Consider the following 19,047-nt stretch of genomic DNA (forward strand, 5'->3'; position numbering starts at 1 on the left):
ATCATCAGTCTTCTTACACAGAACAATGCTAGCCTAGAATTTTGTATCCTGCAAAGGTAAGTTTCATAAATGAAAGAGAAATAAAGAGTTTTCCACTCAAGCAAATGCTGAGGGAGTTTGTCAAGACCAGACTCCCCTGTAGGAAATATTCTGAATTGCATTATATGCACATCAGCTGCTTAAATTTCATAGCTTGTTGTTGGTTCATTCAGAAGTTCTGTTTCTTCTTGATTGAGTCTTGGGAGGTTGCGTGTTTCCAGAAATTTGGCCATTTCCTCTAAGTTTATGAGGTTATGTCCAAGGAGATTTTCATAGTAGTCACAGATGATATTTTGTATTTCTGTAGTATCGGTTATGTCTCCTTTTCCTTTTCTGATTGAGCTTATTTTAGTCTTTCTCTTCTATTCCTAGTTAATCTAGCAAGAGGTCTATTGGTTTTGTTTAGCTTTTCAAAGAACTGACTTTTTGTTTCATTGATCTTCTGTATTTTTTGTTCGTTTTTAATTTCATTAGGCTCTGCTTTGACCTCAGTTATTTCTTTTCTTCTGCTGACTTTATGTTTGGTTTGCCCTTCCCTTTATACTTCCTTGAGATGTGTCATTAGGTTGTTTATTTGTGGTTTTTCTGTCTTATTGATGAATTTTCCCCTAGGACTGATTTTGACGAATCCCATAGATTTTGACGGCTTCTGCCCATTTGTTACTTGGCCCCATGAATCTTTTCATTTCCATTTCAATTTCATCATTTATCCAATAACCATTCAGGAACAGGATATTTAATCTCCATGACTTTGTATAGAATTGAGTTTTTCTTTTGAAGCTGATGCCTAGTTCTTTTCCACTGTGACCTGAAAAGATACATGGTATGATTTCAATTATTTTGAATTTATTGAACCATAGTTTGTGGCCTAAAATATGATCAACCTTGGAGGATGTTCCACATGCTGATGAGAAGAATGTATATTCAGTAGTTGAGTAAAATGTTCTGTAAGTATCTTTTAGGCCCATTTGTTCTAGAGTCCCATAAATGTTTCTTTACTTATTTTCTACTTTTATGATCCATCTAGTTCTATCAGTGGGATATTGAAATCCCCAGCAATGCTGCTGCTGGTGTTTATCTCTTTGCTTAAATCTAATAAGGTTTCCTTCATGAATCTGGGTGCTCCTATGTTAGGTGCATATATATTTAGGATTATTGTGTCTTCTTATTGAATTATTTCCTTTACCATTATAGAATGAATCTCTTTCTTTGCTATTATTGATTTAAAGTCAACTTTATCAGATATCAGAATGGCTATACCTGCTTTTTTTAGTTTCCATTTGAATGGAATTTTTTAAATCCCTTCACTTTGATTCTGTGAGAGTCCTTGTGAGTTAGATGTGTTTCTGGAAACAACAGATACTTGGTTTGTATTTTTATATCCATTCAGCCAGCATATGTCTCTTGAGTAGAGAAATCAAGCATTCTCATTGATTGATAGAATTGATATGTGGGATGCTATTCTGTTCATTCTGTTGGGTACTACCTATTGCTTTGCTTTGTACTATTGTATTATATGAGCTCTAAGGTTTAGCTGTCAGGTGATTTTATACTGAAAGTCCTATTTGGAGTAATTGGCCAAGAGAAAGAAACTAAGAGTCTCCAGATCAGGAAAAAGGAGGTCAAACTACTATTTTCTGCTGATGATATGATTTTATAGCAAGAAAACCCCAATGATTCCACCAAGACACTCATAGAATTGACAAATAAATTCAGCAAACTCTCAGGTTACAAAATCATTGTACACCAATCAGAAGCATTCTTATACATAAATTGCAGATGATACAAACAAATGAAAAAATATACCATGGGTAGGTAGAATCAATATTGTTAAAATGTCCATACTACCTAATGTGATTTACAGATTCAATACAATCCTCATCAAAATACCAATATCCTAATTCACAGTTTAAAAAAAAATTCTCCATTTCATTTAGAAATGAATAGCCAAAGCAATCATAAGCACTTTGAGGGATCACATTACCAATCTTCAGACTATACTACAAGGCTATAACAACCAAAACAGCATGGTATTGGCACAAAAAATAGAGACATAGACCAATGAATAAGAACCTGATATAAAACCATCCATGTAGAGCCAACTGATCTTTGACAACCTCTATTCAGTTGTCAAACTAAAATATGGAAAATTGGATAGTCATTTGTAGAAGAATGAAACAGGATCCATATTTCTCATCAATCATAAAAATTAATTCAAGATTGATAAAAGATTTAAATGTAAAGCATGATACTGATATCATAGGAATTCTATGAAATCATGTTGGAAAAACTCTTCTAGATATTGGCCTAGGCAAAGAATTTATGAACACTCCAACAACAAGCGCAGCAATGCCAAAAATAAATACATGGGACTTGATTAAATTATAAAGCTTCTGTTCAGCCAAAGAAATAATCAATAGACCAAATAACCTCCAGAATGAGAGAAAATATTTGCAAGTTATATGTTCTACAAAGGGCTAATAACAATAATCTACAAGGAATTCAAATAAATCAGCAAGAAAAAAAATCACAGAGCCCCATCAAAAAGTGGGCAAAGTGCATGAACAGAAGCTTTTCAAAAGAAAGTAGACAAATGGCCAATGAATATGAAAATATGTTTGTCACTAATCATCAGGAAATGTAAATTAGAACCACAATAAGATACTTCCTTACCCCCATTAGAATGGATTTTGTTAAAAATTTTAAAAACAATAGATGTTGGCATGGATGAAGAGAGAAAGGAATGCTTATACCTTGCAAATTAGTACAACCACTGTGGAAAGCAGGAAGGAGATACCTCAGAGAAGTAAAAGTAGATGGACCATTTATTTGATCCAGCAATCCCACTACTGGATATTCACCCAAAGGAAAAAAGTCATTTTACCAAAAAGACACCTGCACTCGAATGCATATTGAAGCACAATTCACAATTGCAAAGATGTTGAATCAACCCAAGTGTCCATCAATTCTTAAGTGGATTAACAAAATGTAGTATATGTATGACATGGAATACTACTCAGCCATGAAAAAGAATGACTTAATTTTGCAATAATTTGAATAGAACTGGAGACCATTCTTCACAGTGGAGATTCACAAGAATTGGAAAATAAACACCACATGTACTCACTATTAAATTGGAACTAAATCACAAGCACACGGGTGTAAAAGGAGGTAAAATGCAACAGAAATCAAGCAGCAGTGAGGGGGAGAAGGGAAGGGGTGATAAACTACTTAATGGATATAATGAACACTATCTGTGTGATGGGCATACTATGGCCATGACTCAAGCATTATAAAAACAACTCATATAACCAAAAATGTTTGTATCCTGATAATACATTGAAATTTTTAAAATGGGCAAAATATTTCGAGGTACTTCACAATATACAAAGTCAATATTTGAAGGAAAAGAAATGACATATCATGTGATCACAGAAGTATAATTTAAAATGACTGTGGGAGACTTCTGCATTTCACTAGAAAGGCTAAAATGAAAAAGTCTGGAGCACCGATTACTTTCACACAATGATAGTGAATGTAAAATGGCACAGATACGTTGGAGAGTAGTTTTCATTTACACTCCTAAGTATTTACCCAATTACCCTCCTAGATATTTAACCACAAGAAATGAAAACATATATCCAAAAAAAGGCCTAAACATGAGCGTTCACTGTAGATTTATGCATGATGGCCCAAAACAGGAAACAACCCAACTGTTCAACAAGTGAATGGATGAAAAAATTGTGTTATGTTAATAGAATAGAATTGTACCCAGAATATAAAAGAACAAGCTGCTCACTCTTCTAACAACATGGTTGAATGTCAAAAACAGTATGCTAAGGCAAAGTCAGACATGGAAAAAAGAAAAAATTACATTTTTGACATTTGAGTCTTGAAGTAACTGTGTCAAATACAAGTGAATACATCAGAAAGCAGCTGGACATTAGGGCCCGGGTTTTAAAGAAGAAGTCTGGAGCGAATACGCAGTTTGGAATCACCAGACTGTTGAAGACAAGAGTAGATGAAATCATCAAGGAGTGATTAGGAGTTCAGGAGAGCCAAAAGCAGAATTCTGGGTAAATATTAGCAACTTAGAGATACACAGAAAAAGAAAAATATGAAAAGAGCACAGAGAAAGAGGAACGGTGGTGGGAGGAGATGAGAAGAAAGTGATATTCCAGAAGCAAAGGAAAACAATCCGGAAGGGGATGTTCCATTGTAAAGGCCTTAATGGGACCAAGAAAGAAAAGGGTAAGTATTGTTTTCACTGAACTACTATAAAGTCATTAAAAAGGGCAGAGAGGCAGTGTTAGAGGGAGAGTGAGACCAAAAGTTCTATTGCAGTGGATCATGGAGTTACTAGACAGAGAGGAGATGGGGACACAGAATGGACCCTATTCCTATAAAAGTTCATCTTGGAAGGGAAAGAAGAAATACAAAGTCTATGCACTTCTTAATGCCGTCTTTCCTAGATTGTAAATTTTTGGTATTTTATAAATACCTCACAGCAACTAGATTCTCAGTAAGATGTGTATGATATCACCCATATATTTCTGATAAAGGAAAAGCTGACATAAAGAAAAATGCATTTTATGAACTAGTTCCTGTGTTATGTAAAAGAAAAGATTCAGATTGCAGTATAGAATTGAAGAGTGTTTAGCAAATTCTTGCTTTTGCTCTATGCAGAAACCTAGGCTGTATTTCCCCATTCCGGTTCACTTATATCCTACATGATTGTGTCACCTTGTATTTCTCCATTAAAAAAATAAAAGGCAAACTCAGCAGTTCCCTTTTCTTAAACTGCTTCAGTAACCAGCAGTTGCCACATTAAAAGCTCTAGCTGCAAGACTATAAAAATAGTCTAATGCTCCCTAGCAAGTAACTACATTTGAGCCAATTCTCTTTTCAGGGACGTAGCAAGGTCAAATCAAATAGCCTGAGAAGGACAGGCTATGAGAGAGAAGGGAAAGCCAGTTGACATTCAAAGGGTAAAAGTACATTGTGCTGGGAATGTTTTGTGTAAATGTTAAACAGTGCCCACATATAACCACCTGCTTCTTGTTTAGAAGGGTTCAAATGAACAATTTCAAGCACAATTGAGTAACACTCAAAAGAAAATCAAGTGTAATTTCCTAAGTTGCTGAAGCAAGGGTTCTTCTAAGAAATTGCCATTAGTGTGTGTCAACCTGATTTGATTATATTTGAAATTTAATGCACACAGTTCAGTGGCACCTAGAAATTTCTTCATGCAAAGATGGAATTACAAATTAGACCTTTATAAATGATTGCATGTGTATTTTTTTTAATTCTCCAGGTCATATTGTAATAAACTAAATTATTATTGTTTATTTATTTTATTTTATTTTAGAGACAAAGTCTCACTTTGCCACCCTCAGTAGAGTGCCATGGCATCACACGTCACAGCAACCTCCAGCTCTTGGGCTTAGCGATTCTCTTGCCTCAGCCTCCCAAGTAGCTGAGACTACAGGCACCTGCCACAATGCTTGGCTATTTTTGTTGTTGTTGCTGCTGTTGTTGTTGCAGTTTGGCTGGGGCCGGGTTTGAACCCACCACCCTCAGTATATGGGGCCGGTGCCCTACTCACTAAGTACAATAAATTAAATTATTAAAGATAAAATTTGGGGGTTTTTTTCTATCCCTTGTGACAATATTTTGCTTTTTTTAAAAGACACATTAAAAAGTGGGGGAGGAGACACCACATAAAGACACCTACATACATCACACTAATTGTATCACTCACCTTAAAATTCATCACCTGTCTGCTAATCCTTAAGTATTTATAAGTGGCAAGAAAGGGCATGGTGCAATCCTCAGGGTACTTTGATAAATCTCTTAAGAGATACTTCTTTTACTGCCTTTACTAAATACCAACTTTACATGATCACTGCTGCTTGAAAACTTTCAGAGTCTCCCTCCGTGACAGGATCAAGTTTAAACACTGTGATTTGATCCTTACACACACCCTCCCGTCAGCTCTGTGGGTTACTACCATGAGCATTCCTACTTTCATTATAGACATTTTTCTACCAAGGACATCTTCTTTATATTCTACTCATACAAATATTCCCCATTCTATAAGCCTCAGTACATCAATTTCCTTGACTCTTCCAACTTAGTTGATAATTGATTTCAGTGTCTTCATTAACATATAGTATTTGTACACATACTAGACCTTAGGCCTTCATAATTGCCTTCTTTATGACATCCCTATATAATTATCTTCTTTTGTTGTTGTTGTTTTGTTTGTTTATTTTTTGAGACTATTGCTACTTTGGGCTAAAGTGCCGTGGCGTCAGCTCACAGTGACCTCAAATTCCTGAGTTCAAGCATCCTCCTGCTTTAGCTTCCCAAGTAGCTGAAACAACAGGTGCCCACCACAAGGCCTAATTTTGGCTAATTTTTCTATTTTTTGTAGACACAAGATCTTGCTCTTGCTTAGGCTGGTCTCGAGCTCTTGAGAAACTGAAAACTTTGAAAACCTTCCACCTCAGCCTCCTAGGGTACTAGGATTGTAGGTGTGAGCCACCCCACCTGGCTTATATTACTGTCTTCTAAGATTAGATAACTTTCTGTGTGTATGCCTTGTCTTCCTAAATAGATTATTTTCTTAATGCATAAGTTTCTTACTTTAACAATTATGATAATTGTTATGATACTATGTACTTATCAGAAATGTTTGATAATGACTTGTTGACTAATATTTGAAGGGAAAAGTATATTAACCTATTTTAATGATAGAAGTGATTGTAATTATAAATTGTTAGATACAGCATTAAAACCACCAAAACTCCCTATTGGAAAAATGTTTCTAATGAATAGATTTTAAAGAAACTATTCAAATCAAGTTTGTAATAACTCCTTAATCTCACCATATGCCTAATTTCCCATAAAAGTCATGGAGCATTTCTTGAAAATCTCACTTCTAGAACATTCCGTGAACAGCTTGGATTATTGATTTCCCCAATTTCCAAGGATTTTGAAAAAAGTAACTATCCAATTTTAAGTTTACACTTTAGGTAAACTATTTAATCAGTGGTAATATTCACCAACGTTTGCACATGTTAGTGTTTAAAAATTAAAATGCTGAAGACTGGGTGTGGTGGCTCATGCCTGTAATCCTAGCACTCTGGGAGGCCAAGGTGGGTGGATTGCCTGAGCTCAGGAGTTCGAGACCATCCTGAGCAAGAACAAGACTCCATCTCTACTAAAAATAGAAAACTAACTGGGTGTTGGGGTAGGCACCTGTAGCCCATCAGGGAGGTTGAGGCAAAAGAATCACTTTGAGCCCAAGAGTTTGGAGTTGCCGTGAGCTATAATGCCATTACACTCTACTAAGGGTGACAAAGTGAGACCCTGTCTCAAAAAAAAAATTAAGATGCTTAAATTCCCTATCACAAGTGAGAAAGAAAATCCTATGCTACTGGTGCTGAGACTAGGACATTTATTTCATTTCCTGCATGGGTTTCAAAATCTACATTTATGCAAGATACATGCATAAATATGTTGCCTTCCTCTACAACTCCAAAAAGAAGCTAATGTTGAAAGCCAGTTGAGGGGCTGACTTAATGATTGTTAATCAAGAACATTTGGCTTGTGAATCTGGTCAGTACCAACTTAATGCAAGATAACCAGGACACTTGTTATTAAAACTGCTCCCAAAGTGGAAAAAAAAAACAATAGAGAAACAAAAGAACTTAAGAATCTATATCAAAAGTAAAACCAGTACAGCGTTCGGCCTCTCTCCTGATAAGTCCCAGAAAGCAATTTTATAGGATTAGAAATATAAACCAAACACCTCATCTAATGTTTAGCCAAGAATTAGGATAAACTATTCTTGATGGAGTTATAAGCGCAGTATTAAGGCTTATTACAGGTATGAGGAGAGTAAGTGGGCAATGAGTTTCATAGACCCAAAACAATATATTACTCTTAATGAATATTTTTAAACTACATCTTCAAACATTAAATAACCCCTAATTCCAGTGCTCAAGGATGTACTCATTGTGATGCAATATAGTATTAGATGTAAGATACACTATACTGCCAATTAATGCCAAGTGCCCTGAAGAAAAATCAAACAGACTAAGTGAGTAGTGAATGACAAAGGATGTTGCTTTGGAAAGGGGGGCAAGAAAGGCTCACTTGGGACGATGGCATTCTCAGAGAACTGCATTATATAAATATCTGATGGAACGGCATTCCCAGCAGAGAGAATAGCCAGGACAAAGCCCTTGGGACAGGCATGTGTTTGACAAGTTCAAGAAGCATCAGGAAGTTGGAGTCTGGAGAAGAGCTGGAAGTGGAGGTGGGGATACTGGAAATGAAGGTAAACAGACACCAGGTTTCCACGTCCTGAAATGACTTGTAGATCATGAGAGTGTTTATGATTTTAAATGTAACAGAAGCCATAGAAGGCTTGAGAGCAGGTCAATCCAGTAGTTTTTCAATAAATGCAACAAACAGTTGCTCTGCTAGAAAAATAAAAGCAAAACCTATGGTATTGAGTAGTACGCAGAGAAGTGGCTGCTGAAGAAGGGTTTCTTCCAGCTCTGAAATTTTAGAATCCTGTAACTCCCAGGTAGGAAGGAAGGCAGGCAGCAAAATTCCAGTACCCATTGTCCCCAGCAATTAAATTCAGCACCCTGTTCATACACTGCATACAAATATAAACACCATTTAACAATAATAGAACATCATTGTAGAGAAACCAAAATATGACACATTCTCTTTTATTTAAAATAGAGCTCTATATGCTTCACAAAAACAAGTTCAAGAAATGCTTAATTTATTATCTTTACTACTTTACAAAACAATACATTTTCAGAAAAATGCATACATAAAAATATAACATTTAGGCAGATAAATATTTACATCTGAAGACAGATGAAAGTTATGCGATAATATTAAAAAGCTTTAAAATAAATAATTTTTAAGACTTGCTGTTGGTAAAATTAAACATTTTGGTATAAAGGATATCATTTGACTTTTTACTAAATCCTAAAATACTATCATTTTTAAATAAAATATGTATTTATATATTACTATAAAAATGCATATTTTCACAGACTAGAAATCAATGAAGCATCTGAATATCATTCATTTCTCAGAAATTGGAATTCTATTCCCCTTCCACCTTTAAATTATAACTACTAAAATCCTTATCTTCATGTTTTGATACAATTTGTTGCCTAATTCTCCTTTTTAAAACCCTAATTTACTTTTTCATATTCCTTATATACATTCATTTGGGCCTGACTGTTGAAAGGCAGTATCTTTTTAACATACTCAAGAGTATTAGCTAGCTTACAAAAAAGTCTTTACAACAGTGATTCTTTTCACAGTAGTTCAAGAGTTCAAGGCATGTTTTGCAGTGTCAAAATGCAATGGTTTTGACATTTGTAATATGTTCTTAGGTGTAAGAAGAGTCACGCTACCAAAAGAAAAGTGTAATTAGTATTAGTACTTTGAAAGTCAATCCAAAATTCCTCTTTTGAGATCTGAATATAATTTTCTGTTTTTAGGGCATTTTAAGACCTTAAACACAGATCAAGTTTGAATAGTCTTCTCCAGTTTAGGATCAGAAGAGTACACGAGTTTGATACTAGTCATTGTGAAAATGAACTAGAATTTAATATTTTGGCTCAGATGCCTTCACTTTGTATAAAGAGAGAAGAGCTGGATCTTTAAAAATATATCATTACTGTTACGTAGCCTGTGGAGGAAATCAAGGTATTGACAAATGCCATTCTATCACATTTGTTAGAATTTAGGCAATTATAAGCAAAGTCAATAAATGGCTTCATGCATGGAAGGAAACTCTATGGAGATATCAAATTTAGGGTCCATGGGTTTTGCTGCAGATTGTGTGGAAAAATTAAATCCATAGCACAAACACACAACCTCTCTTCTTTTGGGAATGCCAACATGAAAAGCCAAAGCATTTTTTCTTCTAAGTTCTCTGTTTAATTTGCAGATGTCTGAGAGTATTTTGAATTTTCAAATTTCCCTTTCTGATGGTGTATAAGCAGGGCCATTATCTGAAGATATGTAAGCATGTAAGGTGCCTTTCTCCAAAATATATATAAAATTATGTCTAGGTAGAGGAGCAGATTGCAGTTTGAATTTTGGCCCTGAACTGCCCTTCCCAGGGAGTATTTGGGTAGAGCACAACACGCCCAACTGGATGTGGTGACAGCAGGTGTAAGGTTAATTAATTTCCTAATGCACTCAGATTCATAGTGGCCCTATCAACATTCAGATTTATGTAGTCCATAGTAAAAATCTTGCAGTTAAAACTTCTAGGTCTGGAGGGAAAACCTCTTGTGGGATAACATGGACCAATGATCAATGAAATACAGTCACACTTGAAAATATTAAAATCTAAGATGAGATAGAGACCATCTTTTCCCAAATACTGTGGTCATCTACAACTGAAATAGAAAAACGTCCTGATGGTACTTAATAAGGGAGTTTTAAAATGGGGACTATTACCTAACTTCAATATATTATATTCCAAACCATATAGCACAATGGTTTAGTTTAAAAAGATGACACAAGTAAAACAAAGCAAAGGTACAAAATAACAAAAATAAATGTAGCAGTCACATTATGGGACATAAATTTCATATTGTCTTTCCAAATCACTGTCTCTCAAGTGGAAGCTAGTGTCAAAGCAAAAGTAGACATTCTTTATAGATACCTAAAAGCTAGGATATAACCAGACAGCTAGTCTTCCTAAGGTTTAAAAGAAAGTCACCTCTGCAATGCATTACAAATACCCTTTTTAGGATGTCAAGTGAAGAATTACTAGAGAAGTCAAGAAGTGAGACCTTTTACATAGAGGTGGAGAAATGAAATTCTCCTTAAGAAGTTCAGTTCATAGCAATTCAGATAGGGGTACAATCTAACTAAAGAAAGAAAGGACGTAGAGAGTGATTTGGGAGTGATGAAATAGGACAAACAGATTTTTAATGCAGTGAAAGAAGATGAAAACTGAAAATAAACTAATGAGAAACTAAAAAAAGGAAAAAAAAGTCAGATAATACATCACTAGATACAATCCCAGATTCACCTACCAAATCACCTGTCATTCCCTTTACAACACAAAAAGAGAAAGCACAATTCTTACAGAAAGGGGGGAGGACGTCATGACACTTCTCAAATCATTACTTGAACCAAGAAATTCTATCCTTTCACAGTTCATAAACGTTACGCCTCAATTTTATGAGCACCCCAATGGTGGCCTACCTAGTTTTACACCTCTATTGTACCTCTCTCTTAGCCTATTTTAAATTGTCTCACTGACTTCACCCTGAGCAAGCAAATAATTTTGGTAGAAATACAAAGAGAAGTGGGATTTGATCATTGCCAAGCGACACATATTTTAGTGTCCATTCAAGGCAGGTCTGGATGCATGCTAATTTATTTTTTAATTAATAAGAGTTGGGGATGTGGGAAGGCACAATGCTGGACGTCACCACTGGGTTTTCATATCAGTTCTGCTAATACATAGACGTCATGTAATCTCTGATCCTTAGTTTCTTCATCCGTAAAATACTGGAATCAAGTTACAAAATGTCTTAGATTCTCCCTAAGTCCTAAATCTGATTTTCGTTTTGACACATCTGAAATAATTTAGACCACTAAGGAATTCCCTTTCCCTAGAAGGCTGTATTCCAGAATGATTAAGTTAAGTAACAGTTATTTCTTTTTTCAATTAGATACTAACCAGAGTTTTAGATGACAATGAGGGAATACTGAAACAATTTTTAAAAGGTGAGAAAAATAATAAAGTAAGAGTATACAGAAAAAAAAGAAATTCAGATATGTGAATATGTGCATTAAAATAGTTTTTTAAAGGCCTATGCTATAAAAATTCTACTTAATATTAACATTTTAATGAAAACTTTACACTCCAACCTCCTTTTCTGTTGTTTGTAAGACGCTCTAAGGATCAAAGGGATTATTCTCTTCACTAGAGAATAAAGTCCAGGTAGGCAATAGCATGTAGGTCTAGAACAAAGCAGGGCCAAACACAGAAGTGGTAAGTTTCATGAAAGGAAAAGTATTTAGAGTATCTTTGAAAACCACAATGGCACCATTTTCTGGTACTAATACTAAACGTTTCTAAGTAGATTATAATGTTGTCTTTATGAATGTCTTCAAAGGAATAACTACTGAAGACATCAACTGCCAATGTGTATTCTTTTGTAACTATTACTTAATTTCTTAGTGGAAAATAAAATCTCTACATTGAAATAAATTTTTTTTAATCAGACACATTTCCAAATTTAATTCAATCAATCAAAAACTATCCCCTAACAAGCAACTTTAAGTCATTCACTCCAACTTTGTACACAATGGCAAATGTCCTGGCCCTGCCTTCAGGTTATTTGCCAAGTAGGTTCCCTGGTACTTCTGTGTAGACTTCAAGATAGCCCTGAGTTTTCTGTGCCCCAGTAACTCACGTGGTGGCAAAATTCCAGGATAACAGAAGTACTTTTGTTTTGTTTTTGTTGAGTGATTCTACAATAGTAGAAGTATTAAGATCATAAATTATTGTGGGATTTCGAACCTAATGAATCTGTTGTAGATTTTCATTTTTAAATAAAAGCTGATCTTGAATTTTTCAGACACTGCAACCAGGTTACTATTTTCATACAATCATGGAAATTTAAAATGCAAAGTTAATTGAAAGTATAACGATGAAAAGCAAGTGCTATGCCTAAAATAGTGCACGACAGTCATGTTTCACTTAACTCTCAAGTCAGAACATAAATTAAGAATTCTAGATGTGACATGCCAAATATTTTAGACATAGAAGAAAGCATACAACAGGATCTGTACCAGTTACGAACTTAAACGCATAACTTACAAGGCAACAAGTTCATGCTGAAATAGTGACAACAAATAATGTTTCTCTTATTTTCAGAAAGTGATGTTGCATATAAACCCCATCCCCCCTCCATACAGTACTGAAAATTCATAGTAGCATTTTCCCAAGTCTTGTATTAGGCTCGAATGTCAAATATCTGAAAAGGAGCAGAGAACACTGATACTTTGAGGCTAACCTAAGAAGCATAGTTTTCACGCATAACAAAATTGAAAAGAGTAAATATTGCACAAAGGGACTCCATTAAAAACAAATAATATAAAATATCACAGCATAGGTATATACAGAAAATCTGCCTTAGACTCTCAACTTCATCCTATCTTTCTATGTGAGCATTTTCTACGTATACTCCTGTTGAGAGTTTAGGAAAAATCACAGCTTTTCACATTTTCCTTACCATTTTTGTTGCTCTACCCCCTTTCCCCAAAAATGTATTTTGTAATTAGAAAGATAAGACTATTCAGTTAGGACTTATGGCTAACCAATACACACAAAAAAGATATACCACAATTTACAAATGTCAGATTTCTCCAGAGTGAAAGGCAAACCAATAAAATATGAAACTATATTTAGACAGTCTCAAATAAACTATAAAACATAACAACAAGGAAAATGTAGATAGTAAAACACCTCTCTTAAAAATTCAATAATTACAATGTGAGTAAGTATTTAAGGGAATAAAACGAAAAATAGTATTTTCATTTATTTGAGACCAGAGTACAACCACAGTAAATAAATAATCTCCTTCTTATGTATGCAGAAACAATGTATGACAGATCAAGGTAGCAAGCACAAGTGAGATGATCCATTTTTAAATCAAGTCTTTTAAAAATCCCTTCAACAGGCACTTTTTAAAACTGATGATATATTTAGATTGTCTCTAATATCCAAATAAAGATACTTTCTAAATGTGTTGCCAAGTGAAAGTGATTTTCAGACCTATTCTAGAAACCCACTGTCACACAGAACTCAAGACATCCCACTTTGTATTTTATCTGTCAATTTACTTTCTTCCCCCACACACTCCCATCCCTATGCCTGTTCCCAAATTAGACTTTAAAATCCCTGAGGGCAGGACCTCTCTGTTTTTTTATTCTCTCTTGCACCCCATATTGTGGCAAGCAAAATATGGGGTGCTCCAAAATGATTTAATAAATGAATGAATGCATGAATGAGAATGGAAGTATATGTAAACCTGTCCATTTTTTGCCTTCTTTATTTTCAACTTAGTCAAACGAAGATGGGTTCAGTAACATAGTCACATAACAAAATGAAGCATAATCACTAAATTATACTCTATGATGTGAAAATACATGGGTATAGCCTTCAGAGAACGCTGTTTTTTTTAAGTCAAATTGCACTTTTTAGAACACTTGAACATGGGATAGTGAAAAAGCTTTTCCTCCTCCTAATAAAAGGATTTCACCCTGGTGAAATAATTGGAGAAATCCAGTTTTAAAAAATCAAGTAACCTTTCTTTACTGTTAACATTTACTTTACTCCTCACAGTACATTGTATGCTAATGTGCAGTATCACTGTTTAAGAAACTATCATAGAATACTTTGGATCTTGGATCCTCTCAGGGGAAGAATTCTCTAAGGAACAGAGTTTCGGAAAAAAACGTTTTAGAACAATAAAAGATACCATGTTAAATTCCTTCACCAAGGCAGTATTACAGATTTGAAGGACATATTTAATGTCCCCCCAAATATTCATCACTCCACAGAAGGTAGAATAAAGGCAAAACTCTCATGAGCATTTTTCTGTAATTCTGAAATACCTATTTATTGTTGCTGATATACTTCATAGAGTTTGGCATGTTACACTTCTCAAAATATGTTCTTGCTTCCTCTTTTTTTCCTGTCCTTTTCTTTCTCAATGTGTGTGTGCAAAAGTAATAGGAACCTCTGAGTTACATCTTAAGGTATCTTGACATAATGAAGAGTTGAGTCTGATTAATCTCTGGACTTACTTAAAAAAACGTTAATACTCATTGACAAATGGGGTAACGAATACTTCTCTGAGGAAAATGTCAACAGAGATGGTCTAAGGTTGCATACAGGTGTATTGTGAGCCTGCGAAATAACTCTATGACTTTTGAATGACAAAACTACCAATATCACAGTAAAAACTGTTCACAGGGAGAGAAGAATTACAGGAATTCAAGAAAAAGTAGGAGGCCAGCTGGCTCTGTCAGTGTTGATTATCATAAGATTTCATAATAGCTCTACCTTTAGCTGTGTGACTTTGAGACATTTCTCAGTGTCCCAGCCTATCAGGTGTCTCTTTTATAAATGAGAGGAAGTCACAAGGTCAGCGGCTTGCAAACTCCCTGCCCCAGGGATGGCTGCAGCAATGGACTGTGAACAGTATGGGAATGGCAGAGGAGAGACCAAGCAAGTGGGACTCTGACCTCACTCACATCTTCCACTGAGCAGCTCCACTTTCATGTGTTTTATATTTTAGAATTCAGAGCAATATTTACTATTTTTAAAAGGTCCTGCTAATCTAAAAAGGGAAAGCCTTTGATTGCATGACCCAAAGTTCTGTTTAGACATAACATGCTCTAGTTCACATCAATGAATGTATTTTCATCTTGAGAAAAAAAAAGTTTTTACATTTTTTTGTCTATTCATTCATGTGTTCTTGGTTCAAGTAAAATAAAATCTTAATGACTTTATTATTTTTATATAGCTTATTTTACACTTTGTAATTGTCGTTCCTTCTCATGAAATAAAAAGACGAATTGATGTGTTACTTTTCAAAATAAAATTAAACAGGACATGGAGACTGGACGAAGTCAAGTCCAGCTCATGCTTAGAGTTACCTTTTCATGCTGCCTGTGGGCACTTAAATACTGTACTGCATAATCTTTGAGGTAGAACCAAAAAAGAAAAAGGACAAAACATTCACATAAAGAGGGGAAATGGGAAAGAAAGTTGAAAGAGATTTCTTTTTAACACGATCATCATCATCAGGCTTTGCAGTCTTCTTTGACACAAAGTTGAGAAATAGTCTTCTTAATACGAAGGGCAGTTAGGCGGGCTGCCCCGTTGGCATACCAACACTCACGCATTATTCTTCCCATGACTCGGAGTGCCTTTAAGAAAGAGAAAAATATCAAAGACTTCAGCTACTCACTGAAAACAAAGTGAAAAAGAAGGAAAGCACAAACCCAGGAATTGATTCTAAGCTTTTTTGTATTAAAAGATCTCGCTGTGTTGCCCAGGCTAGAGTGCAGGAGCTATTCATAGGCACAATTATAGCGTACTTCAGACTAACCTCTTAGGCTCAAAAAATCCTTCTGTCTTAGGCTCCTGAGCAGCTGAGACTTTAGGCACATGCCACTGTGCCTGGTGTCAATGCTAAACTTTGGTAAAGAAATAGTAAACTTAAAACAATAAAAGAAAGAGATTAGAGTCAAACTCCTTCAGAAATCCTATCCAAACACAAACATCAACTTTGCAGACTAACTTAACTGAAAATTCAATGCATTGGTTTCTGGGAATATCGTAGAATAGCTATCTTTTAAAATCCTCTAAGAAAGAACAGGAAAAAGATGAGAGGACATGGCAAAGGTTGGAAATTATTTGTATCTTCTGGGTGATGAGTACACACAAGTGCACATATGAAAAGCACTTCATCAAGTTGTTTACTAAGACTTGTGCATTTACCATATGACATAAATGGTACACTACAAATAATGATCCAAGTATAAATTTCAAAAATTCTGAATTTAAAAAATCAGCAAAAATGAAGTAGCAAAGAAGTAAGGGGAGAAAACAATGAGAATTCATGAAACCAGAAAAATATAGAAAATCACTTAAGTAGGTGGCTGCTGTAGCAACATTTCTTGATCTGATATGGGGGTCCTCAAACTTTGTAAACAGGAGGCCAGTTCACTGTCCCTCAGACCGCTGGAGTACCGGACTGCAGGCCCCGGTATGAGTCAGCTGCTAAGCAGGACGGGCAATGGCAGCACAAACACCCAGCGTGCCAGATGAATGTCGTTGGCGGGCCACATGTGGCCCCTGGGCCATAGTTCGAGGATACCTGGTAGAAGTTCTGAATTGATGTGCCACATTTAAAAGACAGGAAACACAGCCCAAGGCACACAGAAAGTATTAGATCAAGATCTTTACAAAGCCTTGAATTTAATAATGAATGTGTTCCAGAAAGGGACAATTGCCCATGTTTTGGCTCTTGGTAAAGAAAAAAAAAAAATTGAGCCCATGCCTGTAGACACTGTAGTAAAGCTGATCTGATAGTGAAAATCCACAAACACATAAGGGAACTGGGTCCCACTGCAAGAATCAGTGAAACAATAAACAGTAGAATCCCAGATCCCTAAAAACAGTAGATGCTAAAATTAAATGATATAAAATAAGTATACATAAAATATAATTTAAAAACAAAATGGAAATATAAAATATGAGTAAAAAGGTATTTTAAAAATGAAAAAAGTACCAATAAAAAGCCTTGGTATGAATAATACAACATTTAAAATAAGGAACTCAGTGGATGAATTCAATGATGGCAGATGACATATCTGAAGACAGAATTAAAGAAATGAGAGATACATCTGAGAGAGAGAGAGCGTTAAGACACAAATATAGAAAGTATGAGTGAATAAAAGACAAGCACAGAAGAATGAAAAGTCTGCTGTGCCTATGATGAGCTCTTCAATAATAGGTAATGAAGACAACGGAAGGGGGGGAAATTATTCAAGAAATGTTTCAGAAATTTTCAGAATTGAAAAATTTCAGAACAGATTTCACAAATCATTAGAATTATAAAGTCCAAAAATTCCAAGCAAGATTAACCAAAAGGCATATACGTCAAGTACATCACAGAGAAACTGCAGAAGAAAGTTTCTCCAGAAAATGGAGAAGTTCTTCATAAAAGTAGTCAGAAAGAAAAGGTAAATTGACTGAAAAGAAACAAAATTTTGATTACCCTATTATGAAACTAATTTATAAATCTCAAATGAAAGCTACAACTTAATTCTAGCCCAAGAATATGGGGAGGGAGTGGGAAAGGGACAAGGGCGGATGGGTGGTGGGAGGGTGACTGGAAAGATCACCTATATGGTCTGTCTAACAAGGGTACAAGTGAACTTTTCTAGAACTAGAGTATAAATGTTTTAACACAATAACTAAGTAAATGAACACAAAGTCTATGTTAACCAGTTTGATGAAAAGATTTCAAATTGTATATGAAAACACTACACTGTACCCCATGTTTGCATTAATGTATACAACTATCATTTAATAACAATTTAAAAAAAGGAAAACAAAAAACAAAATTTGGATTACCCAATGACTTCCCAGCATCAATAATGGAAGCTAGATGGCAGTGGAATAGTAGGTGTTTAGAGAAATTAGCTGTTAATCTACCTTTGTGTGCCTATAAATACTATTCAATACTGCGGACAAAATAGACATTTTCAGGCACTCTAAAACTGAAAAGACTTACACGCACTAGGCCCTCACTAAAAAATAAAACATTTTAAAGGATCAAGCCAAGAAGTCTGATCATAATCTAAGGAGGAAGCTCTGAGAGACAAGAAGAAATATTGAACAAAGAATTTGATAAACATGTGAATAAGGCTCAAGAAACAATGATGGTACATCAGGCCCATATCTAATACATGGGATTAGATAAAATAAGATGTAAGTAAATGACTGAAGAAAAATGGCAAATATCTGCAACGTACAAAATTGATCACATATAAAAGGACAACAGAGAGTTTATTTTAGGAAGCCACGATTGGTTTCACGGTAGGAAATCTATAAATGCAATTCATTGCATTAAAAGACCAGACCAGAAATGCCATATCATCACCATAGAGAGAATAAGCTTTTATTGAACCAAAGTCAGCTTTTATTTAAGTTTTTGCCCCCCAAAACAAACAAACAAAAACGTTTGATATCTATAGCAGATATCATACTCAAAGTTAATATATAAAAAGTTTTAAAGAACAAAACAAGACACCACTATCAATCCACTTCCAGGCACTATTGCACTAGAAGTCCTAAAAACTGCAATAAAAAAAGGAAGAACAGGCAGGACGACTGGTCCCATAAGTCTTGTT

General features: G+C 35.0%; 1 protein-coding gene across 3 annotated transcripts in view; it reads right to left on the reverse strand.

Annotated features, from left to right (window-relative positions):
- Window positions 1-481: 481 nt before the first annotated feature.
- ACVR1C (activin A receptor type 1C) overlaps window positions 482-19,047 on the reverse strand; it is a 106,297-nt gene continuing 87,731 nt past the window's right edge. For 2 of the 3 annotated variants that reach the window (XM_023516819.1, XM_012808980.2), the window contains one exon: window positions 13,937-16,053. In XM_023516819.1, coding sequence (XP_023372587.1) covers window positions 15,928-16,053 — 126 coding nt within the window. In that variant the 3' untranslated portion in view covers window positions 13,937-15,927. Of the gene's footprint in view, window positions 848-13,936; window positions 16,054-19,047 lie in introns of those variants that run through there. The other variant, XM_023516818.1, reaches the window with a different exon arrangement.

Source organism: Otolemur garnettii, unplaced genomic scaffold (assembly GCF_000181295.1).
Source record: "Otolemur garnettii isolate 467f Iridium unplaced genomic scaffold, OtoGar3 scaffold00098, whole genome shotgun sequence".
Classification (NCBI taxonomy): Eukaryota; Metazoa; Chordata; class Mammalia; order Primates; family Galagidae; genus Otolemur; species Otolemur garnettii.